The sequence below is a fragment of the Haemorhous mexicanus genome, chromosome 3, assembly GCF_027477595.1.
Source record: "Haemorhous mexicanus isolate bHaeMex1 chromosome 3, bHaeMex1.pri, whole genome shotgun sequence".
Lineage (NCBI taxonomy): Eukaryota > Metazoa > Chordata > Aves > Passeriformes > Fringillidae > Haemorhous > Haemorhous mexicanus.
This window is the reverse complement of record NC_082343.1, coordinates 91,582,425-91,608,289: the sequence shown is the minus strand read 5'-3', so window position 1 is coordinate 91,608,289 and position 25,865 is coordinate 91,582,425. Positions and strand designations below refer to the sequence as shown.

General features: G+C 35.6%; 1 protein-coding gene across 1 annotated transcript in view; it reads right to left on the bottom strand.

Moving 5' to 3' along the window:
- Positions 1-25,865, bottom strand: part of EYS (eyes shut homolog) — a 702,981-nt gene that overhangs the window by 379,475 nt on the left and 297,641 nt on the right. The window contains exon 28 of the mRNA XM_059842660.1: positions 18,076-18,275. Within this exon, the coding sequence (XP_059698643.1) occupies positions 18,076-18,275 (200 nt within the window). The remainder of the gene's footprint in view (positions 1-18,075; positions 18,276-25,865) is intronic.

Genomic DNA, 25,865 nt, shown 5'->3' with positions numbered 1-25,865 from the left:
TCAGCAATACTTCCATATTTGTATGTTTCTTTTGCTGCTTCCCTTTTCTTCAAAAAATTGTTTCATAGCGTTACCAGTGATGATCCATGTCACAGAACATGCCATAGTGGCAGTAACAAGGCCCATTCTAGAGGGAACATTCTTACTGTACTGATGGCTACTTCACACAGAAGGGAACTACTTAAATGTGAATGAATAAACATCAAAGACTAATAACACAGCAGGACTTGTTCTTTACACCACCTTGTGTAGTTAAAAACTGCTATTTCCTTATGCTAATCATTTAAGTCCATCTGTTGAAATCCTGCCAGCCACATGTCTAACATAATGACAGAATTTTTACTTCAAAGTGTCATTCACATGTCTCCCATGCCTATGAATTTTTTGCCATGGATAATGCTATAATTATATAAAATAAACTGTAATACATTTCAAAATGGTAGGTGAAACATGTCAATGGAGCAGTTATATCTTTTTAGAAGTGACACAATATCTTAAAAAAAATAAATAGGCCTGTGCCAGCTCTGCAGACTGCAGACAGTTAGAGCCAGGTGTCTCCTCCCCTCAGCAAGTAAAACTGCTCAGGCAACTCCCAAGTACTCCCAGTGCAACATATGCTGCTGCTGCAGGTGCTGCTTTGGCAGCCCTGTGAGCTTAGCTCTTAAAAATGTTCTTGCTCAGTTATCATTTTGTCAGATGGCCAACTTTCTTCCTGGGGAGAAAGACAAAATGGTTGAGGCTGAACTCCAAATGTTTTGCTAGCATAGATTGAATGAAAGTGAGCGGGAAAAAAAAAAATCACCTTTCCAACCAACACAACTAGGGGGATGAAGAAAACAGTGTCATTCAAGTAGGCAGTAAGTCTGGTGCAGGAAAAGTTTCTTTGGCAAGCAGGTATCTCTCCAGCAGAGGGCTTTATTGGTATGATTATCCTAAAACTTCTCACAGTCTCTTCAGCCATAGTACATTGGGATTTTGTAAAACAAGAAAAGGCAGCTGATTTGTTCTTGCTTAACATTGAAGGCTAATTCAAATAAATGTTATTAAAGTCAGACTAACCTCTAATAACAAAATTGGTCAGTGTAAATGAAGATGTTGGTGTCCTCGATAACTTTATCATGTATGTATATGACCATGTTTACACAGATCACTCTTCCAGATTATCAGTACAGAATGGTACAGATAGCTAATATTCTAAAGAGCAAAATGCCAGCTGCTCTATATCCAAACCAAAGACTTAAAGAGGTAATTTAAACATTAGCAAACTTTTTAACATATTCTATTTTTATAAAAAAAAGGGAGAGGGATTTTTTTACCTGGGTAGATAGTGATAGGGCAGAGATTTAGTTTATATGGTATGAAGAAATGCTTTACTCAGAGGATAGTGAGATCTGGAACAGGTTACCCAAAAAAGTTGTGGATGCCCCATTCCTGGAGGAGTTCAAGGATAGTTCAGATAGGGCCCTGAGAAACCTGGTCTTGTGGGAGACATTGCTGCCTATGGTGGTGTTAGGGGAGTTGGAAAAAGATGATCTTCAAGATTTCTTTCAATGTGTCTTTTTTTTTTTTAATGATTCTATGTTGTATTGCAAAGGGAGCTAAACTGAGAAAATTTCTTTATGAAGTTTATGTTTGCTTCTTGTAAAATTTTCTTAAAATTTTAAAATGAAAGTATGTTTTCTCTCAGATGTCTATGAGGTTGAATGGAACTCTCTTCTCCTCCCTAAATATCTGTATACTCAGGCTCTGCTAGAAGGAACAATTTGTCCCCCAAAGTTCAATAATGGGTCCAGTAATGTTTAGTTTATTCATCAATTACTTGGATGAAGGAACAGAGGCCTCCTCAGCAAGTTCACTAATAACACAAAGCTGGGAGGAGTGGCTGAAACCCCAGAGGGTTGTACAAACCTTCAGAAGGACCTTGACAAGCTGAAGAGATGGGCAAAGAACTGTCTGAAACTCAACAGAGGCAAATGCAAGGTCCTGCACCTGGGCGGCTCCAGACCAAAAATTAGGATGAACTCTTTTTTTGTGAGGTGACTGAGCACTAGAACAAAATGCCCAGAGAAGTCGTGAAGTCTCTCTCTGGAGATATTCAAGAACTATCTGGGCACAATCCTGCGCCATGTGCTCTGGGTTGACACTGCTTGAGCAGTAAGATTGGACCAGATGATCCTGTGTGATCCCCTCCAACCTGAACAATTCTGTGATTCACACCCTGACTTCCATTCTAACCCCCATGATAATAAGCGAGGAGGAGATAGGCAGGAAAGGGTGGAAGATTTGACAATATATCAACTACTATTCCTAAGTCAGGGAGGTGAAAGGATGCAGGCCCCACCTAAAAAAGGATTTGTCCACAACAGGACTCAGGATCCTTTCCTGTATGAAGCAGAAAAAAAAATTATCTGAATGGTTATAATTTATGTGGGCATACAAGCACCATCCCAATATATTTTCCCTTTTATGTGCTATCTTCCAAACTCAGATCATGGCTGTGAGATGTATTTCCTGTAGCATTTTCTTACTATTTTCACAGGTTTGGATTAATTGCAAGCTTTTTTTTGCAAGTCTGTGTGTACCACATAAGTCTCAATAGACTGATGCTGCTACATTTTAAACAGAGTACTATATTGTACTTCCCATAGTTTTATTAATTGCTGTGCTTTCACTTTCAGTTCATGTTTGTGAACAAGTGCAAGGTTCAGAGTGTGGCCTATGCTTAATAACTTCAAGGACCTCTAGAAAATTCAGTGTGTAAAGAATGTAAGTTAATATGATGTATAAATAGTAAATGATAGGGTAATGCATGGGAAATCTGTTGACTGCAGAACAGATCTAGTCATGGAGATAGTAAATGCTTTCAGAGAAGTACCCAATATTCAATAATGCTTATCTTGGCTGAAATTCAGTCTTTGATACCTTTTACAATAATATGATCGATCAGTGCTTGTAAGCCCTCAAGAAGTCTATTGAAGCGGCTTTGTCCTCTTGATTGGTGCTTTTTTCCTTTGGCTATTCAGTATATTGTGTGGAGGATACAAAGCCAAACTAACAGGAACTTCTGAAAGAAATACAAGGATCTACTTTGCTTGGGGGAGACATCAATTCAAACTGGAAACAAAGATGAATGAAAACTATAACAGAAATTTACAAACTTTAATATTATTAAAAAAATGAAATATTGAATGTGTGTCATGTACATTGTGGTAACGTTAAATGATAACAGTAATGGTGTCAAATACTTCACATTTAACATCCTCTTTCATGCCACATACATTGTAGAATCATAGAATCAGAGAATGGTCTGGGTTGGAAGGGACCTCAAAGATTTGCAATCTCCTGCCACGGACAGGGGCACCTTTCATTAGACCAGATTGCTCAGAGCTCCACCCAACCTGGCCTTAAATATTTCTGAGGATGTGGAACCCACAGTGTCTCCAGGCAACCTGTTTCAGTGTCTCATTACTCTCACAGTAAAGATTTTTTTCCCTAATATCTCCTTTGAATCTACCCTCTTTCAATTTAAATCAATTTCCCCTTGTTTTGTGACTACATGTTCCTGTAAAAAGCCCCTCTCCAGCTTTCTTGTAGGCTCCCTTCAGGTACTGGAAGGGCACAATTCGTTCACCCCAAAGCCTTCTCTTTTCCAGGCTGAACAATCCCAGCTCTCTAAGCCTTTCCTGATAGGAGGGGTTCTTCATCCCTCTGATCTACTTGGTGGGCTCCTCTGGACTCAGTCCAACAGTTTGATGTCCCTCCTGTGCTAGGGATCCCAGAGCTGGATGCAGCACTCCATCTGGGGTCTCACAAGGGTGGAATAGAGGGGAAGAATAACCATGTCACAGTATTTCAAAGTTATTATACATAAAATAAATAGTGACAGTAAATAGTGACATTGAAGAGCTATTAACATCTGCATTACCTTCAGCTTTTGCTGTTATATTTTAATGCAACTTTTTCAATGCCTACATTTTCAAAAATGAAATTCAGTAGCTCTGAATTGAAGACTATATATATATTTTCTGAACAGCATGAAGATTTCTTGTGTACCAAGTCTTCTGCCCACACATTTATAGCAATGTACAGAAGTTATTAGTCATCATTTACTTCAGAAACAAAATTTATTTTTTCCATGTAAAGGCACATTATTTTTTTTACTTCCAGGGATAAGGTTTAATATATTAATTTAAACATATATCTTAAATTCTGCTTATACAATATTTAGCACTGGAAATGTGGATTATTCATTTATTTCTCTAGATAAACACTATTTTTGTAACAAAGTAGTGTACATAAATATGCATGTACGTGTATATAAATATATATGTAGTCTTGCTGATGTCAGTTTTTATAATAGAATTTTACTGTAGGAATCATGAGAAAAGGAGATGTCTGAAATAATATAGCAAAAGCAAATGCAGAATTCCTCCACTCCCTGCCAGCTATTGTTGGTCTCCTATTTGAAGGATGGATATAGCTTGGATAGGATTTTCTTTATTGTTTTGAAGCAGCTGGCTCTGAATCTAAAGAAAACATCATGCTGAGCTACCAGGAGCTGCATTCATTCTCATTTGAAAGCAGGTCATGCATTCATCTTTGCTCTCAATTTCTGAATAATCTCAGCAATATGTGCCACACATGCTGCTTCAGCTCTCTGAAAAGACTCATACTGGTAGCATGCCTTCGCACACTTATTAGTGGACTGGGCTTGTCTTCCTTTTACTTCAGATCCTAAGTTTGCACACTTGCAACAATGAAGCAATTGCAAGGTCTGCCTATGTCATTAACTAGTTTTATTTTTTTTGGTAGAAACACTCAGCATTTCCTTCAAAACAAAGGGGAAAATAGTATAATCACTGTGAATTCTGTTATTGCTTTTTAAAAGGTATTCACAGATTGAAGCAAAACCAAATGAACTGTCAGCATAATACCGAACAACAGATTTAACAGTGCATTTTCATCTTTAACAGGAGCTTCATTACTGAGAACTCAATCTGGGAAGCTATTTAGATCCTATCCCCAAAGGTGTCTATTGTTCTGTATCAGTCAGTGACGTACTCAAATTAGTACCCAAAAAGCTCTCAAAGTTAGGAAGCATTGATTTTTCACTTTTAGGTCTTTTTCCTTCTTTGGTTTCTGTACTGTACATCAACCAAAGAGGAAAAAAGAGAGTTAGCAGCAGCAAATGATAATTTAGCTACATATGTTTGGTATATTGTACTCTATTCACACAGCTCCAAATAATAAATTCAGGGAAGACAATGCAAATTGGAGGCCACTAAAATGTTACAGAGATGACTCAATTTTTCCCAATTTGATTGTATAACAATTACAAGAGTGATAATCAACTAAGGTGGTATAATGTTATTATTTAATCTCTTCTACTGGTAGCAATTCACTGTGTGTATATCTATGCTTGTGAATGAACTACAAGACAAAGCTCATGTTACTGATTTTACCACTTTATCCAAGTAAAGCATCTATTAAAATATTTAGAGATGATCCAGCTGGGTTTATAGTGAAGGAAATTAACCATTTCTAGATTCTACAACCTTTGCAATGTTAAGCATACTAGCTGTTGGAGGCAACCTAGAGAAAACTCAGAAGATGGAAAAGAAGGAGACAGTAAGACTAAACAAATGCTTCTGGAAGACATACCTTGGAACAGCCTCTTTCCTAACACATCTATTTAACATTTCATGAAATAAGTGTCAGAGAAAACTCAAACAAACAAGCAAACAAAATCAGCAAAAAGAAACAGCAACACCAAAATCACATATGAAAACAAAACCACTCAAAAACCAGCAAAATAAGTAGTGGCTGCCAGATTTCAGAATAAAACAATGGATTCTTTTATGGGATCTTATAGGCAGTATTATCCATGAATCCAAAGAAAATAGTAACTGATGAAATACACTTTTCCATTAGGAGGCACCATAGACTACCATGATCATCTGGATTGCTTTCATTTGCTGTTCACTAACCAAGAGGACAAAGGTAGATGAATTGTGCATCTGCTAGAAGAGAACAGTTGATATGCTCATGCGTAAGGCTTATTGCTACCACATTTTATAAAGATTGTCAATTTTTAAAAAGGGTGTACCTGAAGTTTCCTAACCGCATCAGTGTAAATGAAGGAATCAGCAATGAAAACAGGTACTTCTTTCTTGTGCTTTTATCAGTGGTCAGCTATCCACAGTAAGTTAAGAAAAACAAAGATAATTTGTGAGGAAAATATAATGGCTGGTTTAGCACTTATAACAACATAGAAATTAAAGATGTCAGTGGCCTTGGGTGATTCATTAGGTGGAAGAAGATTAATACTATGTTTATCTTTAAGAAGAAAAAGTGGAATGGAAGACTGCACACCATAGGCCAATTATCTTTATCTCCGTCCCTGGAAAGGTCATGGGCAAGACTTCTTGGAACTCATTTCCAAATATATAAAGGACAGAAAGTTAATCAGGGGCATTTAACAATTATGAGCTCTTCAGCCACTCCTCACGGGACTTACTGTCTAGACCCTTTTTCCAGCTTCTTTGGACATGCTCCAGCACTTCACTGTCTTTTTTATCATCAGGGGCCTAAAACTGAACACAGAATTCAGTGCAACCTCACCAGAGGCAACGGCCCCTTCCCTAATCCTGCTGGCCATGCTGCTTCTGATACAAGTCAGGATGCCATTGGCCTTCTGGGCCACCTGGTCTCACTGCTGGCTCGTGTTCAGCCAGCCGTCAACCAGCACCTCCAGGTCCTTTTTCTCCAGGCAATTGATATCCATAACAACTGCAGTTTCTGTTAAAGACTAAGGCAGAGAAGGCATCAAGTACCTCAGCTTTGTGTGCCTCGGTTTCCAGTTTCCCCCATCGTGTCCATCAATGTATGAAGATTCTCTTCATCCCTCCTTTTGTTGCTAATGTATTTATAGAAATATTTTTTTATGACACTAGGAAGATTAGGTTTTACTTGAGATTTGGTGGTCCCAATTTTCTTCCTGCATAACCTCACGGCACAGAAAATCATAGAATGGCTTGAGTTAGAAGGGAACCTTGAAGATCATTTAGTTCCAACTGCCATGGACAGGGACACTTTTAACTAGAACAGGTAGACATCCTTGTAAGTCTTCCTAAGTTGCCTGCCCCTACTTCTAAAGGTCACAAAAGGTCACAAACTCTCCTTTTTCTTTTTCTGAGTTCCAACCACAGCTCTCTGTTGATCCAATGTGGTCTTCACCCCTGGCATGTTTTTCAGCACATGCACAGTATGAGACGGTATATCCATTTAATTAAGATTTTAAATAAAAAAAGGAAAATTTGCATTTCTTCAAAACAAGTAAAAGTAATATTTGTTACCAATATTGGCATTCATAGAATTTCTTCCACTGTCTGATTTTCCCCACTATCTAATTTCCATTTTGTCATTAAACCATATTGTACCAGAAAAATTCTCAACAGTGCCTAATGTACCATATCTGGTAGCCATCCCATTGAAAAGAATTTCAGGAAACGAGCCTGTAGATTGTTGGGATTACTCACCAGTAAGCTATAAATTTAATTTCTCAGTTCAAACTGTTTTTGTTTGTCAAACATGGTAAGACTTAGAGTGAAAAACAGATGCTTATCATTTTCCTCCAGTGCTTGTAACCTTTCCAGAGAATGTATTACAATGATACAACTAAGGCATTGCACAAGGTTTATAGCATACTGGTTTTTTAGAAGTTTACCATTCTAAGCTAATTTACTGCTCGCATTGCCAATGTAGTGCCTAGAGTGCCATCTTTATTTTTTTATCTGCAGATATTTGAAACTTTTGAGAGATTTACAAAGCATAATACAGAACAAATGCTAGTAAGAGTGGGATAGAAAATTGGCTTGCATCTTACAATTGCACCTTTAACCTTTTCTAAACCTTGGATTAAATGTCACTAAAAAGATGGAATAAACAAAAATAGGAGACAACTGTTTGCTGGTAAAGAAAATAATCACTCATTATCAAAGAATTGCTGATGACCGCAGTCTCTTCACTCTTTTTTGGCCCTCTTAACGTTATTATTTTTAGTTTTTATTACCCTTTCCAAATCAGTTTAATATTTAGAATAAAAAATAAATATTTTAATTCCAACAGACCACTGGCAGTAAAGAATTATTTTTTATGCCCCTTACTTTCATAGCTTTGCAATTACTTACTGTTGGTCCTTTACGTTTACTTGGAAAGCAAAGCTGGCCAAGTCTGTTTCCTGAAGTCTTTCTGTTCTCTTTATTTATTATTTGAGAGAAAACAGCAATTAAATTTCTTATTGTAAGGCCGTCACAAGTAGATTGTTGATGAGATAATGAGAAAAATAATAGGAATACTTAGTAGGAACCAAAGTACCTAGTATCTGAGGAACATATGCTGCAATGCTCACAGAGAAGAAGACAGAGCACCTGCAATCATGCAGGAAACAGTGTTTCAGGGACACCTATCCAGAATGACTTATACTCGCCCTGGAAAAACTGAGTTCTGGAAGAAATCAAAACAAGACATATAAAGCAATATTCATGACCTACACAAAACTGTTAGATATAAATAGATGTACAATTTTTAATCATAGACTTGTGAAGGAAATCTTAGATATGTTTTGAAGTTTAGCGGATACAGAAATGTCCATATTTAATGCAAAAATGTTTTAAAATAACCTTTATGAAGGATCTTGAATTTATGCTTCAGGGAAATCATTGCTTCCAACCAGTTAAAGTGAGACCTATAAGTGATGGTAGATGAAGAGTTGAGGAGAAAAATATTTTTCTACTGAATTCCTTAGGCATTCCTCTGAAATCAGTGCAAGATCAAACAGAGAACAAAATGAGGCTGTCTGACACTAAATGGCAATTCCTATGTTCCATTTTCTCTCCCCTAATTCTCCAACACAGTAATGAGTACAGAGAACTAGGTTTCAATATTAGACAGAAAGTTATTGAAAGTTTTATATCAACAATGAAAGTATTTTACTTCAATGCTCAAACCCTGAGGAAGATTATTTTTCAAGAGTTATTCATCTTGTTTCTAGCATTAGTGTATCCTAAGTTATGGTTACTTCAGCATGAAGTAATTCAGGTGTACACAGTTGGAGAAAAAAATAAATCTGTAGCTGGAACTACCTAGTACTATGTACTACATTATTTTCTGAAGAGAAATGATTATTCCCCTGGGTTGAGCTCCAGGAAAAGCACCTAATTGACCAGTGCAGATGAACAGAAACTGGAGGAACACTGATCTTTAGCTGTGTCCTGCAGAACTGAAATTGAGATTTTTCAGCATGAAATCTTCAGGAAATAGCAAAGTATTTCAGTTAAATCCATAAAAAGAAAGGATACATAAATATACACAGTTTATAACACATAAAAGAAATTCTAATAGAATTACATGTGTCACATTCAGGCATAGAACGCAATGCCTTATATACTTATATGTAGATATATATTGATAAATAGATACTTAAATTTGAATAAATATAAATAGTATTTGTAATTACTATAGGGTTTTATGGTAAAAAGTATCCTTCCAGTATTACTGCTCAGTCAGATGAATTATTTATATTAGTTTATAAATACGGAATAAAATTCTAAGGTAGTAACTAATCAAATTAATGCATACTGGCATGTACATGTGGTTGTAAAAAATTGTATGCCCCCCCCATGGAGACTGATTTTGAAATGTCCATTTTAAATGCTGAACTTAGATGGGAAAACATTTTTATTATTATTACGGGCTTTTAAATGACCAATTTACCTTGATAATACCCTCTTTTTTTTCCTTTCTCTTCCCCTTCTCTATGGCCTTGCCCATCTCTACAAAGCATCAATCTATATGTCTAAAAGACAATGGGAGCTTGCTCTTTAAGAGAAGAAAAATTAAAAGATGCTCTAATGTTTTTGAAACCTACTTTATTTTCTCATCTTTTTAAATGCAGGCTTCAGTAAAATTTAATAGGCATAAGCTACTCTGTAACATTTTCAATAAATGCACTTTAAAAAGCAAAATCAAAATCAGACATTCAATCCATCAAATAAAACCTGCAGAAATTCTGTTGTTTCAAGCAGTGACCTGAAATACACAGGCTTTAAAATTTTTTTGTGCTACCAAGGTCAATGGACAAGTTTAGAAGAAGCCTTTTTTATACAGACAAGTTGAAATGTACTTCTATCTTGGTCCTAAATTAAAGAGTAATCTTTTTCATTGTTTTTTCATATTTCTTGTAACAATTTTTATTGTAAAAAGTCATCATATCTATCTAATTATTAAAAAATACCCTCAAGGATTCTACAGTAAACTGTTTTCTTGTAGTCTGAGCTAGAAGACCTCATATGAAGCACAGCCTTTTTTTTTCCCAAATTGAGGGCTGCCACTCAAGATGCAAGGTAGTAAATTTCTTATGTTAGCAAAATGCTGGCAGGTTTGAACTCTGCAAACAGTAAATAATGGATTTTAAAGAATAACATATTAAAAATTTTAAACTGTCACATTATATGACTTGGTTATATAATGTAACAAAGTATAGTAATCTTATTTTTAAGTGTTGTAAATTTTGATAGGTTTGTTGCTGCTTTTGTAAACAGTCACTATAAAATGCATAGTCAGTTAACTCTTAGCAGTATATTTGTTATTTTTGTATATGCGCTTAGAATATATATCGTAGAAAGAAAAAAAGAATACCACAAATATCATAAGTTTTGAAGACTGACAGCAAAAATATCACTAGTGACATGTCTTTGAACCACTTGTGTAACATGCTTTAGTATTTCACAGGGTTTGCTGAATAAATTAGCAGCATATTATATTGTAAAGCACTGTGAAATTTTAAATATTTTTCTAGGTCTTGGATTTTACTTAGGCATTCCTGTTTTGGGTAAGTTTGGATTAAATATTCACTGTGTATAACTAGAAACAATCAAAATGTTCTGTTACAGGTACATTCCCACCTGCTCAGTCCCTTGTATAATGAGGATGTGAATGTGATTCCCAATAGCTATTTTTATTTAGCCTCCATATCATAAAATCACAAAACAACTTAGGTATAAAAACAATACCAATACATAGGGTAGAGGCATCCTTTGTCTTTAAAGGCAATGAATTTTTAAAAGATTTGCTTAAAAATAGAATATAACAATTGACAATAGCTATTCAGATGCAAGATTTAAAACAGTTTTATTCTGGGACTGGGCAGATGGGTGATTTGTATTAGATTTGTGTTTTGCTTTTGGGTGTGTTTTTATTCCTACTAGATTTTAGTGCCTCATTTCCAGACACTACTGTCTGCATTTCTGTAGACAATGCTAATTCTCTAGCAGATTGCACTTTACTGTTGAATTTTAGAACAGTAAAAAGATAAGGAGAGTGGGTAATTTTAACTAGATTAAGTGCTGCCATTGTAAACATCGCTAGTAAAAGCTGAAAAAAGATAGAGCACGCATTTATTAAAATAAATAAATATATATAGTCATGTTTGGGATATGTGTCTTAATGCATTGCCTTTCTTCATGCTCCACTTTTACAACTTCTAGTCATTTTCAATTTTTATATTTCCCTTTCCTTATTTAATTAGCTAAATATCACAGTGGGTAGTTAAAATTGTTTGATGTGTTTGAATATCAAAACATATAATCCGCTTGAGTGACAGAATGAAAATTTCCTCTAGCTTTGCCAAAAGCTCTAGGAGACAGGTATTCTGTCAGACATATTGTACACATTAAGCATCTTCAGATACATTATTTGTTAGGTTTACATACTTCAAATCCTGTGATCTTGACCTTCTGGTTGATTTGCTAATACAGGCACAACCCCTCTAAAGCAGATCTGTTGCCTCCTTATGACTATGGTAGATTCTTTTACCCTTCATGCAACATCATACAAAAAGAACAACATATAAATTCAATATTCTTCTCGAAAATATTTCTAAAATAATTCCAAACAATAATTCAGCAGAGAACTGCTTTTATTTTATTTGTTTTTTTTAAATTTCATGTTAACCTTCTTTTGATTACAGTTCTGTTTATAGTTCAAAGTGTAGGGGCATGTTAATAGTTATTAAATGCAGTTTATTAAAGTAAATATTTATATTAGCAGCTATCAAATAAAGACTGTGATTGAGTTGGTCTTTTTTCTCTCATATTCTTGTCATGTAAGTAAAAAAAATACAGGACATGATGTGCATTTTTATTATACCATTTCATTTGTAACACTATGATAGTGTTACAGCTAGTATTTTTCACGTGAAGACACCAGAGTTTGTCATTCTAAAATGGACAAATAACTAATTATTATGATTAACATAATTTCCTATTCTTATTTATCTGATGGTAAAAATGAGATTTTGATTAAATAAATAAAAAAGTGTGATATAATTAAAAATAATGTATACACATATTTATATGAATTTCATATATATATATATATACACACACACATATATATAAAATAAAGATACATACAATATTATAGACACGCATAGCATGCTAACTTTGTCTTTCTCCGTAGAAACTAAATTTTAGTGATCAGCCAGATAATAACACTGAAACACCTGTGTTCCCTTTTCTCACAGCACCAGTGAAAAGTTAGTTGCTGTTGTTATGGGAGGAATAGAAAGGAGAAAAAACCATGCCATTGTATAAATCACAGAGTGGCCCCCAGCCTGGATACTGTGTGTACTTCTTGTCCTGTTGGGTTAGTAAAGGAAAAATAGTAATTAAAGATCCTTGGAAAAGGGCAAAAAGGATGACTAAAAGTTTGTGATGTCTTCTGAAGGAGGAAGGACTGGGAAAACAAGAAAACTTTACCCTAGAAAGGAGGAGGCATAGAGAAATGTGGCAGTGGCCCACAAAAACAAGGAAAGCTTGGCTTGGAGTAATATTTTCATTCTCCTTTTCCACACTAGATATGGGATAAAGCTGGCAGCAGCAGTAGTTAAAGTTTTAAAAAGGGAGATATTTTTCCATGCAACAGAGAAAAATGACCTGTGGGTCTGTTTGCTGTGCCATATTGGAACAGAAGAGATAATATGGGCAGGGATCTGTGGAGATTGCCTAGTCAAACCCTCCTCCTCAGAGGAAATGTTTATAAGTGTTCAAGGGAAAATGGTGCAAGTAGACACTCACTGACTCTTACTGAACAAATCAAAACAGGCTCAGGAAAACCTCCATTTGAGAGAACATAAGAAAGTACTGGAGGACAAATAACATGTGCACATTTCATTATTTTCCTGGCAATCCTCTTATGGCCACTGCTGGAAATAGCATAAACGGTTATATAGTTGTTCAACTGAATCCATACACCCTTTCTTTTGTTTTCATGTAAACTAAAACATACACACAAAGCAAACGCTAAAATATTCATGCGTCACTAAGTGTAAAGAACTAGGCAGTCAATTATGAAATCAGCTAAATCCATCTTGTTATCTACATATAAATGGAGTAGCATCTGTTCTCACAGATGAAACAGTGTACTGCATATATATTCATAGCTCATACAAATGTGAGAACCTATTGTTTTATGACTTGCCAATTTTAAGAGATTCTAATGGTCCAGTAAAGTTGTTTCTTCCACATTAAAAAATGACTTGCTTCTTACATTTATTTCAGTGTGCTGAGGAACTTCGAGGCATAGTGTGGGAGGATGGATTGTAGGAGAATAGAGATAGTGCTGAAGGCAATCTCACCCCTGAGGAGTTGCAGCTGTACTAATTAACAAAGAGTAGGAGCAGGCCTGCCCTTAATATGTCACAGCTGTGTCCAATAAGGATGGGTGCTATACAAGAGTGGGTTAGATGATAGAGAGGAGGGTGTTGGCTGGGCTTTGGGGTGTAAAGGTTAGTGCAAGGGACAGGAAGGTGTCAGCCAGCTGGGCACAAGGAAGAGAAAAGGAATCAGTGTTGTGAGAAGCTGCCTGTGGGAACTCACAGAGAGAAGGTATGAAAGTTTTATAGTAAGATGGTAAACTGATGGTGACAGTCAAATTGGTGCTAAGCACTAATGCCAACAATTGGTAGCCCATACGGGGATGAGTCCCGACAGCATAGCTCTGTGTGATATGTATTCTGCAGCTTGCAAGGTCTGACCATTCGCCATGTAAATGAAATGAAGCTTTTCAATTAGCGATCTTTCAGCAGAAGAATGTGTTTTTTCTGTTACTCAGCATACAAGACCTGAGTGAGCCTCAAAACAAATACTTTCCTATTAAGTCATTTTTGAGTTGGTGGGGGCACACACCTGTGTAAATGTTCCGCATGTTAAGCCTTTTGAAATACAGGAGAACTTTTTATATATTTCTTGGAGGTACTGCTGACGTGAACAACTCCAAAGAATAGCTCTATTTCCCTTGGGGTAAATGACTGAATGTTCAGTACTGCTAAATCAGATTTCTGCTTAAAAGTACTTAAAAAATCCTAAAAAACTTTGATTCTGAAAATTTTTTGTTTAATACAGTTGCCTAGGTTGCCTGACAAGACTGCACTTCTAGGGTCCTCCCACAACTGTTTGCTTCATACTGGTAGTATATTGTTTATTTTGTACAAGCTCTAAGACAAACTATTCTAAATTACCATTTCTTATCTTATATGCTGTCTGCATACCACAGCCACAGAATAATGTGTCTTCCAGACTCTGTTTTTTTTTCTCATACAGCCTCTCCATGCTTGAATTGTTTTATTCACTTTCCTAGGTCCCTGTAGAGGTCCTAGCTGATTATGAGGACTGCTGCTCCTTGCTCAAACAAATCAAGAAAATTAGAACACATACCTACTCAAAATAAGATGCTGTAAAATCTAAACTCTGCTTCCTTATCTGTAGAATAAAAGAATAGATAGGTAGATATCATAATGAACATTTTAAAATAATTGCACTTTATTTGGAAGAAATGTAGAATAACGTATTCCTATTTTAGACTTTTTCCTTCAGCTCAGGAGATCTTAGAAAAAAAACAAATTGGCATTTTTTCATCAATAATTTTGTTGATCAAGTATTCACACTTAGCCATCTTGAGTATAAAATTATCTTGTATAGATGCCGCCAAAACAGCTTCAGTTATGAAAAAAATTATGTGGTCAAATATAATCCAAAAAATGGATTTAAAAAGCACCAGTCCTCCTTTTTGAATCAAAAGATAGGGTCAAACTTACTTGTGGTGCTACACATCTCTCAGACCCACAAACAATAAATACATTAAATTATAACAATAAATTGTGAAAAGAAGATTGAAAAAAAACAGAATTACATCAAAAGTTTCCTCATTTTTCCCTAAAAAACCCATTTACAAACCACATATGTTCTATAAAATGCTGAAAAAATACAATGAAGCTATAATATTCAAGAACATAATCTAAGGCAAGATCTCATATAGGACTGTTGCTATTATTTTCACCTGCTCAGGCTGAAAGCACTACACAGATTATCTTTCCAAGACACTATGACTTCTGAACATAATCAGCAGAAAGTACTTGAAATGAACATTTGAAAAAGGCCAATGCAAGAATTAGAGGGGAAGGAAGAATATTTTTTCTCATTATGCTTACATTTTGAAATCCCGAGTTAAACTGAATGGTCTGGGACTAAAAGATGCAAAAGTGGAGATGAGCCACCTATGGATTAAATACACTGAGAAATTTCAGAGTATTTTATGTAAACAGTTTCTCTTCCCCTGAATACTTGGAACATTCCATGAAAAGGCTGTGGAATTCCTATTACATATTCATTATATCTGTCATATGAATATTGGATTGAATTGTCTTCTGAGAGGCTCCCTGAGCCCAATGTTATCTTTATTATTAATTTGCTGATTCATATAGTGTTTATTGTTGTGGCAGCCAACACCTTTAATTGAGAAGACTGAAACACAAAAGAATGTAGGTGGGCATCCTTTCAGATGGCAATCTGTTTCCTGAAGCACTGATTCAGTGGCAATCTGCCCAGCATAGAACTGAATTACAACTCCCAGCATCCCTCTCATTTCCAATGAGTTGTTTTATTTTTAAACAAGGGGTTTGAAGACAGAAAGATATTTCAGATAACACACAATTCAAGAACTATCTCAAAGGGTATTTTTCATATTAATTTCACAAGAAGCCTGTAGGGTTGTTCATGTAATTGATTCACGCATAATTCAAGGAAAGCTGAAGTGTTCATGGCACTACTGAGTAAAATATCACATACATCATAGATGAAGCTGGCAGTTGTGCTTACAGTTAAGGCAGCCTGACACTTGCCCATTACTAGACCATTTTCACTACTTCCTATTTTTTGATCTACCAAAAAATTGAAACATCCCAAGACATATCCCCAAAACAAGAAGACTAAGCAATACTGGATTAATGTCCTTTTGCTGCCCATTCCACAGTGTGTAACAGGCATTAAGACTCATTATTTATTTGAATGTTTGCGTTGCTTTGCTAGAGTAGGAGATATTTCTCCCTTCTTTTTTTTCTTTCAGTTCCGCTTTTCCATCCTCCATATAACTCTTATCCTTGCATTTGTACCCAGAATGCTTGAAACATGTGAATGGAAGGGTACAAAAGCAGTAGGGTTCACATTGTAACATTCACAGTGCAGTAGCAAACCTGACTTTATGATCTTTTTATGTTTCTTACTTCTGTTTGTAGGCATCACTTGGAATTGTATCACCTGCTGAATGATAAGAAAGGGAATTATGTCTGTTTTCTAAAGCTTATCAATATAGAAGAGGAAATCAGCTGAAAAAATTCCTTTCCCTGGACCCCATCAGAAGAGACTTATGTAAAATATGTCACTTCTTTTTGCAGGATCACAACTGTGTCTTGCATCAACCCACCATGCTGTAGTATTATAACACTCATGAAAACCTTCGTAATCTTGGCAACACTAAAAATTCTGATTATAATTGCTTTCAAGTTCCCTGAATCTAGTTCCATGAAGTCCTTCTGATGGTCAAGGCTGGGCTCAGAAGCAAATGCAAGATAATATCCTTACAATGTTTGGTGTAAGCTCCCAAGCAGAAGAGGGGAAAATATAAGCAATTTAATTTAATTCAGAGGATTCATCTGTGAAAGATGAAAGGGTGCTGCAGTACTTAAGCTTGAAAGAAGGAGTCTAGAGTAACATGAACTGGGAAAGAAGAAGCAGGAGAATTCACAGGATTGAATTTTCAAACTGGCCATCAAACAATAATGAGTGAAACAGGTTATGAGGCCTCTGAGTCACAGCAGAAGTCTTAGTGCAAGTAGTAGCCCTCTGCAGAATCAGTAGTGTGAATTACTTTAGCATGTATTGAAAGTTCTAAGATAAATGATAATATTTTTTGAGTTGTCATGAGATAAACATTATTAATATTTTCATCAATGACATAGATAGTGGGATTAAGGGCATGCTCACCCTGTTTGCATATGACACCAAGCTGAGTGCTGCAGTTGATTCCCTGGAGTAAGGTACCCAGAAGGGCCTTGAGCATATGATTTTATAGGAGCAGATATTTATGTTTCTCTCTTAATATTGTTTATAAAATAAGTTCTTAGTATTTAATATTTCTACAAATATAGCAATTGAAAAGGGACTTAGATATTAAGATTAAAATAATAATAACAGTCTATAAAGTAGATTATTTTAAAACTGTTTTACAAGTATATAGGATATAAAATTACATGCTTTTAAGCAGAAGTCTAACAGCTGAAGAATAATGATGATGGATCTTAGGACATTGTTTTGTATATGTGTATGTGCACACGTAGCATGTAAATTACCTGTCATCTAAATTTGATTGCAAGTTCATTTTCCCTTTGAGTATGAAACACATGAGTACATACATAACAATGACATAATAATTTAAGCTATTTTAAGGTCACGTTATGTTAGACATTTCCACACCTGATTCTGAAAAGCACTAGAAGATAGCTTTTCTGATATAAGAGTCTAATGTTAAGCAATGAATGGTTCAAGATAATAATATATTTGACCACTAAATTGAGCACCAAATCCATTTGAGTGCACATCGTGCACATGGTATCAGTACTGCCCTGAAATATTAGCTAATCAATGTTAATTTAAGCAATTATATGACAGTATTCATACTAACCTGCAATGAAACGTTTTTCCAGGTCCATCCACACATACACCTCCATTGTAACAAAGAACTGAGTTCAGTGTGGACTCTCTGCAAACATCAACATCAACTTCACAAAACCTGCCAGTGTAGCCACTCAGGCAGACACAAACAAATGCATTGATGGCATCTTGACAAGAACCTCCGTTGATGCAGGGAGCTGATTCACATTCCTGAGAAGAAAAATAATAATAATACATTGATTACACACATTAGTTACTCATTCAGCTCAACAAGTGCAAGAGACTGAATCTGGGGATTAGGAAAAGTATTGGACTTTTTTATTGTCTGATAAACAAAAGTCTCTGATTTGACACAATTTTTGTTATATAGAGATCCTTTGATTACAGCTCACACTCACTATACTTGTTCCTACTCATTAATCTTGCAGAGATGCAAACATAGCTTTATATAATCCGTCTTACAACCAAAAGTATGCAATCCCAATCATGATTAAATTTTTAAAGCATGTTTTTGAGCCACACTCTTACAATTATTCCTTCTAATTTTTTACACTAAGGCCTACTGCTGTAAAAGAAACACATTAGTAAGGCAATTATGGACAGAATAAAGAATTACTTATATAAATGAATGCACACAAGCCTTTTATCAGTATTTCCTGATAAATGTTTTCTCATTATCAATTAATGCCTAATATTGCAAATAGAAACATGTTTATGTGTTCACATAATAACAATTTCCTCTGATAAGGCTAATGTAAAAATCATCAAATTTAAATCACACAAATTAGCAGCAAGTTAATATTTCTCTAGAATTACAGGAGAGTTTAGTTCGTGCAATATACAGTGTGAGAAATATGTGTTTGCCCTTGATCACAGAAACCTAGTTTTTACCTGTATCCCAAAGGAGTTGTATTTTGCAGCTGCAACCCAAATAGTCTGGCTAAATCCAGTATTTTAAATTTATTTTCACAGTCCCATAACTTTAGAAGGTTTAATTCTTTGAGGATATCCAAGGGCACTCACATTTCCTGCAGGTAATACAGTAGCTTTGACAGAATGTAAATGCAGATATCCATGGGGAATTGTGAGAAAACAACTTATTTTCCTATAAGCTCTCCAGCTGGGTGTATATAGGATGATTTATTAGTGAGCATTACATAAGCTAATTGAATTATATATCCCACAGGAAGATGGAGATAGCCCTACAGACTGCCAAAATTTCTGTGTCTAGGTTCTAGAAGTAATCTTTTGCTATATTAATTACCTTTTTTTTTTTTTTTTGGCAGATAGTAGTGTTCTTTCTTTGTTAAAAAAAAAAAATTCAATTCTCAGTTCCAAATCTCTGACTTTTTTCTATTCCATTAACTTGTCCAATCTTCTTAATTTGTACTCACTTGTATTCCACACTACAAACCCAAAATTTATTTATTCTCATTAGCAGAATAAATTAACTCTACATTAATTGATGGATCAAATTTTTACTTAATTATGATTCAAAAGTTAAATTCCAAAAAATACTGAAATCATCAAAGTAATTAAGCATAAATTCAAAACTCAGCCTAAAGTTCACAGCTTTGGTTCAATGCACTATCCCAGTTGTACCAAGTTTTGAATAACACAAAACCTTTTAATTTTCTTCTGTGAAATGTATTATTCTTTTAAGATTTTACAGTAAGATAAACATGAGACAATTTGTAGGAAAGAAATCCCACCTATCACTTTCCAGTACATTCTGATGTGCTGCAGTTAAAATTTTGTCATTAGACTTGCAAAAAACCAGAGTACACTATTACCGGAGACACGGTAGTCTGCACTGCTCTTAACTCATGCAAGAAAATTGTGTCAGCGTAAAGGCAGAATTCTGTTAAAAATGTCACAAATACCTTTATCCCAAAGTTTATGAGCTACCACACTACCACTAAATTCTGTAGTTTTTAGTCTAAAGAACAAGAACATGAGATGACAAACTGAAGTTGTAAGACAACTGTCACCAAGGTTTGCCTATCTTAGATGCCACCAGAGACTGATTTTACAGCATGACATTATGGAAAAGCTGGCTCTGCAGAACATTCCCAGCTACCCTGATTATCTGAAGACAAGTTCATTGAAACACGAATGCTATTTTCATTTTGTATTCCTTTATATAATAGGTGATTGAATCTTAACTATGACCCCTAACCAGACAGGTGCCAAATTGGAGCAGCGATAGGGACTCACAGTCCTAGAAACATTACCTCTCTTCTTCAGTACAGTAGGAGAAAAATACTTGGTCACCACAGCTACCCAGTTCCTAACTCAATAATATATAATTTTAACCTTTTCTTGCTTAGAAGTGATCAGATAAGGAAAATTGCCTCTGAATAACTAAGAAAAATGAAAAATACGAGAATAACATTCACAAAAATGGGTCATTTTATCTTTTCCAAAGCACAAATTTGTTGATATATAGGAGTGTCACAATTACCTACTTATTTATATTTAAATTTGTAGCTTCTTATTTTCATGGGGTCTTTTCAATCTTTAATAAATTTGGATCTTTAATTTGAACGAGAATTTAAAAATGTATAATTTTTAAACTTCTGAGACAAAATCTGGATCTGACAGCAAACCTCTTAAGAATTTGTGCAACTTCTACCAACAATTTGCTAGCAATAAATGTTTAGGAACAAAAAAAAAGATCCAAAGCTAACACACACATCAAAAAACCTCCCAAAACCCAAAAAAACAACCAACCAAAAATAAGCCACCACAAAGAAAATAATACCAAAATGAAACTCCTCCCAAAAGGCAAAAAATTACTTTCAGCTCTGAGTTAGATTTCTCATCAGAATTATTAAATTTAAAAAGCAGAGAACATGCTGAGACCTCCAGGGCCCACTGAGCAGTCATAACACCGAGAGGTCACGGGGCAAGAACAGCAACAGCTTTGGCCCCCAACTTGTTTTTTTCCCTCAGGACTTTCTACAAATGTCCAATACTCCTTTTAATTATTATTCTCTAAGATTTCTTCATTTTTTTCAAGCCCTACTTTCATTTTTAGTTTCCTCTGAGAACACTGGAAGTCTCATACACCCCCCGGCCTCACCGCCCTGCTGCGCTCTGGCCCTAGCAGCAACACTGCTGCAGGCCTGGCTGACGGCTTCGTTTGACACGAGAGATTGAGGTAACTCGGGTTAAAAGAGCTGTTAAAGCAGCTACATGTGGCAAGGTTTCACTTGCCGTGGGGGGTGGGGGACACACTCTGTGAGAGGAGGCCAGGGCTGCTCCAGCCAGACACAGCCAGTTCCAGCCGGATGGAGCCACCCAGGACAGGGTGTGGCTGAGCCCACAGCCGGAGCAGCGTGGAACGATGTGTTTACAAAATCATAAATATTTGCAGAAAAGCGTTGGAGACAGGAGAGAGGAGAAAGTGTGAAAAAAACCCTGGCAGGCTAAAAGGTCAGAGGAGAAGGATGGGGTGGCAGTGTCCACCAGGGATCCCTGGGAAGATCCTCAAGAAAACCATTGTGGAGCAGGTTGGCCCCTTCTAGCCCCAAAGGCCCACACAGAAGCAGGTATCTGCACTGCCACGTGTGTGACCAGCAGGTAGATGTGCCCTGAAGGAGGCTGAGGGCCATGGAAGAGCCCATGCTTGACCATGCTCCTGGAAAGAACTTCAGCCCCTTGAGAGGAGACTCTGCAGAAACGTGTTCTCTGGCAGGTTGGAAGGAAAGTCTTTTAGTTTTTTGTGAACAGTAATTTAAATTATTCTTTCCTGGGCTGAGTCTGTTTCTCTTGTGACAATAATTGGTAATCATGACCAATCTCCCCGTCCTTATCCTGACTCACAAGATTCTCATTTCCTCACACTCTCCTGAGGCGAGGAGGTGGAGTGTAAGAGTGGCTGTGCAGTGTGGATGTGTGGCAGCCAGACAAAGGGAACTCACCACACCTGGGTATTCATAGGCTGTAAAACTTTTTTTCTGGCCTATCAGGGCAAGTAACCTGTCCAAACAGAGCTGTGATGCCTAGCTTTCCTGTGGCCATCATAGCCCTTTTTCCCTTTCTGTTTTGTTCGCTCCATTCAAGGGCACTTCAGTCAAGCCAGGGCTGCAGCCACACACAGACAAGGAAACTAGGACAGAAAACTACTCCTAAGGCCTTATCTTCTCCTAGTTCTGAAGGGTTTTGTCGCTTACATTGTCACCAAAATACCCCCAAATGCCCCACCCTTATTGTCTTCAGTTGAGGTGCTCTGCTTATTCCCAAACCTTCCCCACATGCATAAGGGATGCCCCGTACTCCCCCTTTACAGCATACCAGTGCTCCCCTTCCCAGCTCATCTTTCAAAACATGGATGGCTTTCATAAGCTCCAATGCAAAGAAAATAAATGATTTAACAAAATAAAAATTATGCAATTGTAGTTATTTGTGTAGAGTTTTTAACAACTCTTCACTAGTCTGATGCACTTTATTCTCATCCAAATATCTTTTGAATGTTCTTACATTTGACCTCCTAGGAGTAAAGCAGGAGGGGGTCCCTTTCAATAGGCATTTCTTATTCTGAGTTTGTTATTTTTCTGTTAAGCATGGACTTTCTCCATTTTGACCTAACATGGGATCCTTTGAGTTTATATGTTGTTAACAGGAAATGAACTTGGAATAGATTTAAAAATTATAATGGACAAGCTATCAACATGGACTCTCGTTGGAATGCTTTGGAAAAGTTGCTAATTCTGCTCTTAAGTGTTCAGAGAGGAGAACTATGACTTACACTATGACTTAGAGGTGATTATTTCTCTTTTTATGGTTAGTGGAAACTGAGACATTCTGCCAAGTTCTAGAATCCCTTTACTACAAAGCATGTCAAAAAATGTAAACTATAACATCATTTAAGTACTAGCTAAAATACTTCACAGTAAGTTAAATCTAAGAAAAATAACACTTAACAGAATTTTTAGGATAGATTTTTTTTCAAAACAATTATTACATCGTATAAATAATTTTCATATGATACTGCTGAAAACATAGAATATAAGGGTTAAAAATTTTTAGGCAAATTTATGGATTATAGATCTGTTTCCAGCTATTAAAAGCAATAATCAATGTGAGTTCTTTGCTAAAAGAAGTTCCAGAATTCTTGATGGCTCTATTACATAATCAACAAAAAAATTGAGAGAGAGAGATGATGGCAATGCACAGTTATTTTCGCAAGAACTATTATAAATTGAGTATTCAACTCCTAGAGATAGTCAGTACAAAAATAACCACCTGGATTCCCCAAATCCAGATATATCCAGGAAGAGATAAGGTTTAACTTGACTATTGAGGATCAGTCACTGTAAAACTGCTAAATGTTGAACTTCCACCTCATTATGTTTTAAAATAAAGGCTTGAGGCATCTCTAAAACATATGCTCCAGGCAAATAAAAGTTAAATACAAGTATTAATTTCCATGGAGATGTAAGTGAATGGAAAATACATACTTCCAACAGGACAACAGAATGGTGATTTTCTGGATTTATTTTTACTAAACTATGTTTACAGTAAATATAGGTCCTTATTGATTTTTCTAGCATAGCAATGCAATTTAAAAATCAAGGCAAAAAAAGTGAAATATTGAGATTTCTAGTTATGCAGCTCTTTTAAAGGTAGATTTTAATAAGAATTCTCAGTTCAAACAATGTCATCCAAGGTCCACTACATTTATTAGAGTGCAATAATTTATTATTTATTCTCTGTATTTCTTGTTCTCTGAATGTCATGGTGCAGTAAATCTAGTTTGTATTAGGAAGAAAATTACTGTCCCTTAAGAGAGTCCACCTTGGCATGGCACAGTTCACTGGTTCTTCTGGCAGGGAATTGTTCTGAAATCTGGACTCTTAACAAGTGACCTAGAAAGGCACTTTGCTCAAGGCATACTACTTCCATATCCAAATCTGTGGGTCCCTACTGACATTTGTCTTTGAAAGTGAAGTTATTCTGTCTAAGAAAGCCCAGCTTCCTACATATTTCATTATATTATTTCCAAATTCACAATCCATAGCTTGAAACAGTTCTAAGGGAACACATTTTGACAAACTAATAAAAATAGTAAAAATTTACTATTTTTCAAAATACTGTGTCTGTTCAACACTGTTTCTTAAAAAAAAAATCTAGAAGTGCATTTTGGAAGTTAGGATTTTTCTTTTGTTTTGTTTTTGTTTGCCTTTGAAATACTGATTAAAAATACAAAATTATTTCTAACTAATCTTTCAAATCTATTTCTATAAAAGAGATTCAATGCAAAAAATTGTAAATGTAGACTTATTTTTATTCATGTGAAGTTTTGCTTTGTATCAAAAAGTATTTATAAAGTGGAATAATTCTTAAGAGAACTAGTTCAAATCCCCTATGATGATTTCAGGGGGAGGTAACGAGAGAAAAGAAAGGGAGAAGAAAGGAATTTAAAGATATATATTGCACCACAAAAGAGAGATGCTTTCAAGAGGCATGCTTCCATTGACTTAATGATAGGACAACACTATTCTCAGGACAAAATTAAAGGTTTTTTTAATAAGCAAGAGCCATGTGGCTAAGGGTTTGGAATGAAATAAAAAAAATAAAGCATGGAGAGAGTAAAAAAGGCTGTAAATAAATGCTTTAGAAGCTAATTGATGTTTTAAAACAATTTTTTTTACATGCAGAATATAATATGTGTATTGTTTTATTACTTGTTAAATCCAGATTTTTTAAAAAATCATCTAATTTTACAGTGTATATACTTTAGGCTAAATCTCAATAGTGTTGATGCCATATAAAAGCATGAGATTTATATTGAGACCTTTAGATGACTGGTCCAGATATATTTCTATCTGATGTTTAAAAAAACTATAAATAAAGTGTATTTTTCTAATGAGTACAATTATTAAGCTATTTTTTGCAGTTAATATAATCATGTATCCATTTTGCTTAATTATTTACTTCGCAAAAATTTTTGACTTTTTCTTTTGGTAGATTGAATCCATATGCAACGTCTTGAGGACTGAATAGAGGGAAAAATTGGGTCCACCTTTCAGAATGTTGGTTTTATCCAAAATCATTCAAAAGGAGTTTAAAACATTCCAAATGATAAGAATGTTTTGCCTTGAAATTTTGTGTTATGAGCACAAGGAGGGGAGAAAAAACAATAAAAATAAATCTAATTTTAAGATGATAAGAGAAAGCAGGGTCATACTGGATCAGAGTAGTGCTCCATCTGCTCCATACAGACAGTATTCTGTCTATAGCAGTGATGGAGGGAAAACCACTTTAGCAAAATCTATGTCCCATGCACCCTTCCTTCAGCAAGCAGAACCGTCTAATCAGACATGATAAACTGTATTTCCCTGATTGATTCAATTATCATTCACTTTTGAACCTGGTGTCTCTGACATGACTAATTTTTCTTAACCTACTAAGAGATTACCTGACTCCCCAGCTTTTGGGGCAGGAAGTTCTAGGTGTTCTCTGCTTTCTCTGAAAGAAAGCAGTTTGGTTTCTTCCAGATATTTCTCTGTTTTTTTTTTTATCATGTTCCCCCAAGTGACTGTTCCTCACTACAGAATTTGGGGAAGTGATTTTCCATTCATCTTCCTCTGCAGCAGTTTTCTATATCTTAATTACATTTCCTTCCAATTTCTTCTCTTTAAAGGGAACAATTTCAGGCCTTTATGTATCTTCTTATATGTAGGCTAGGCAATTCACAAAATATTTGTTACTCTCTGTAGCTTCTCTCTGCTTGTGGTTCTTAAGGTGCAAGGTCCAAATCTGTGCACAGTTACCAAGGTATGAGCCCACCTT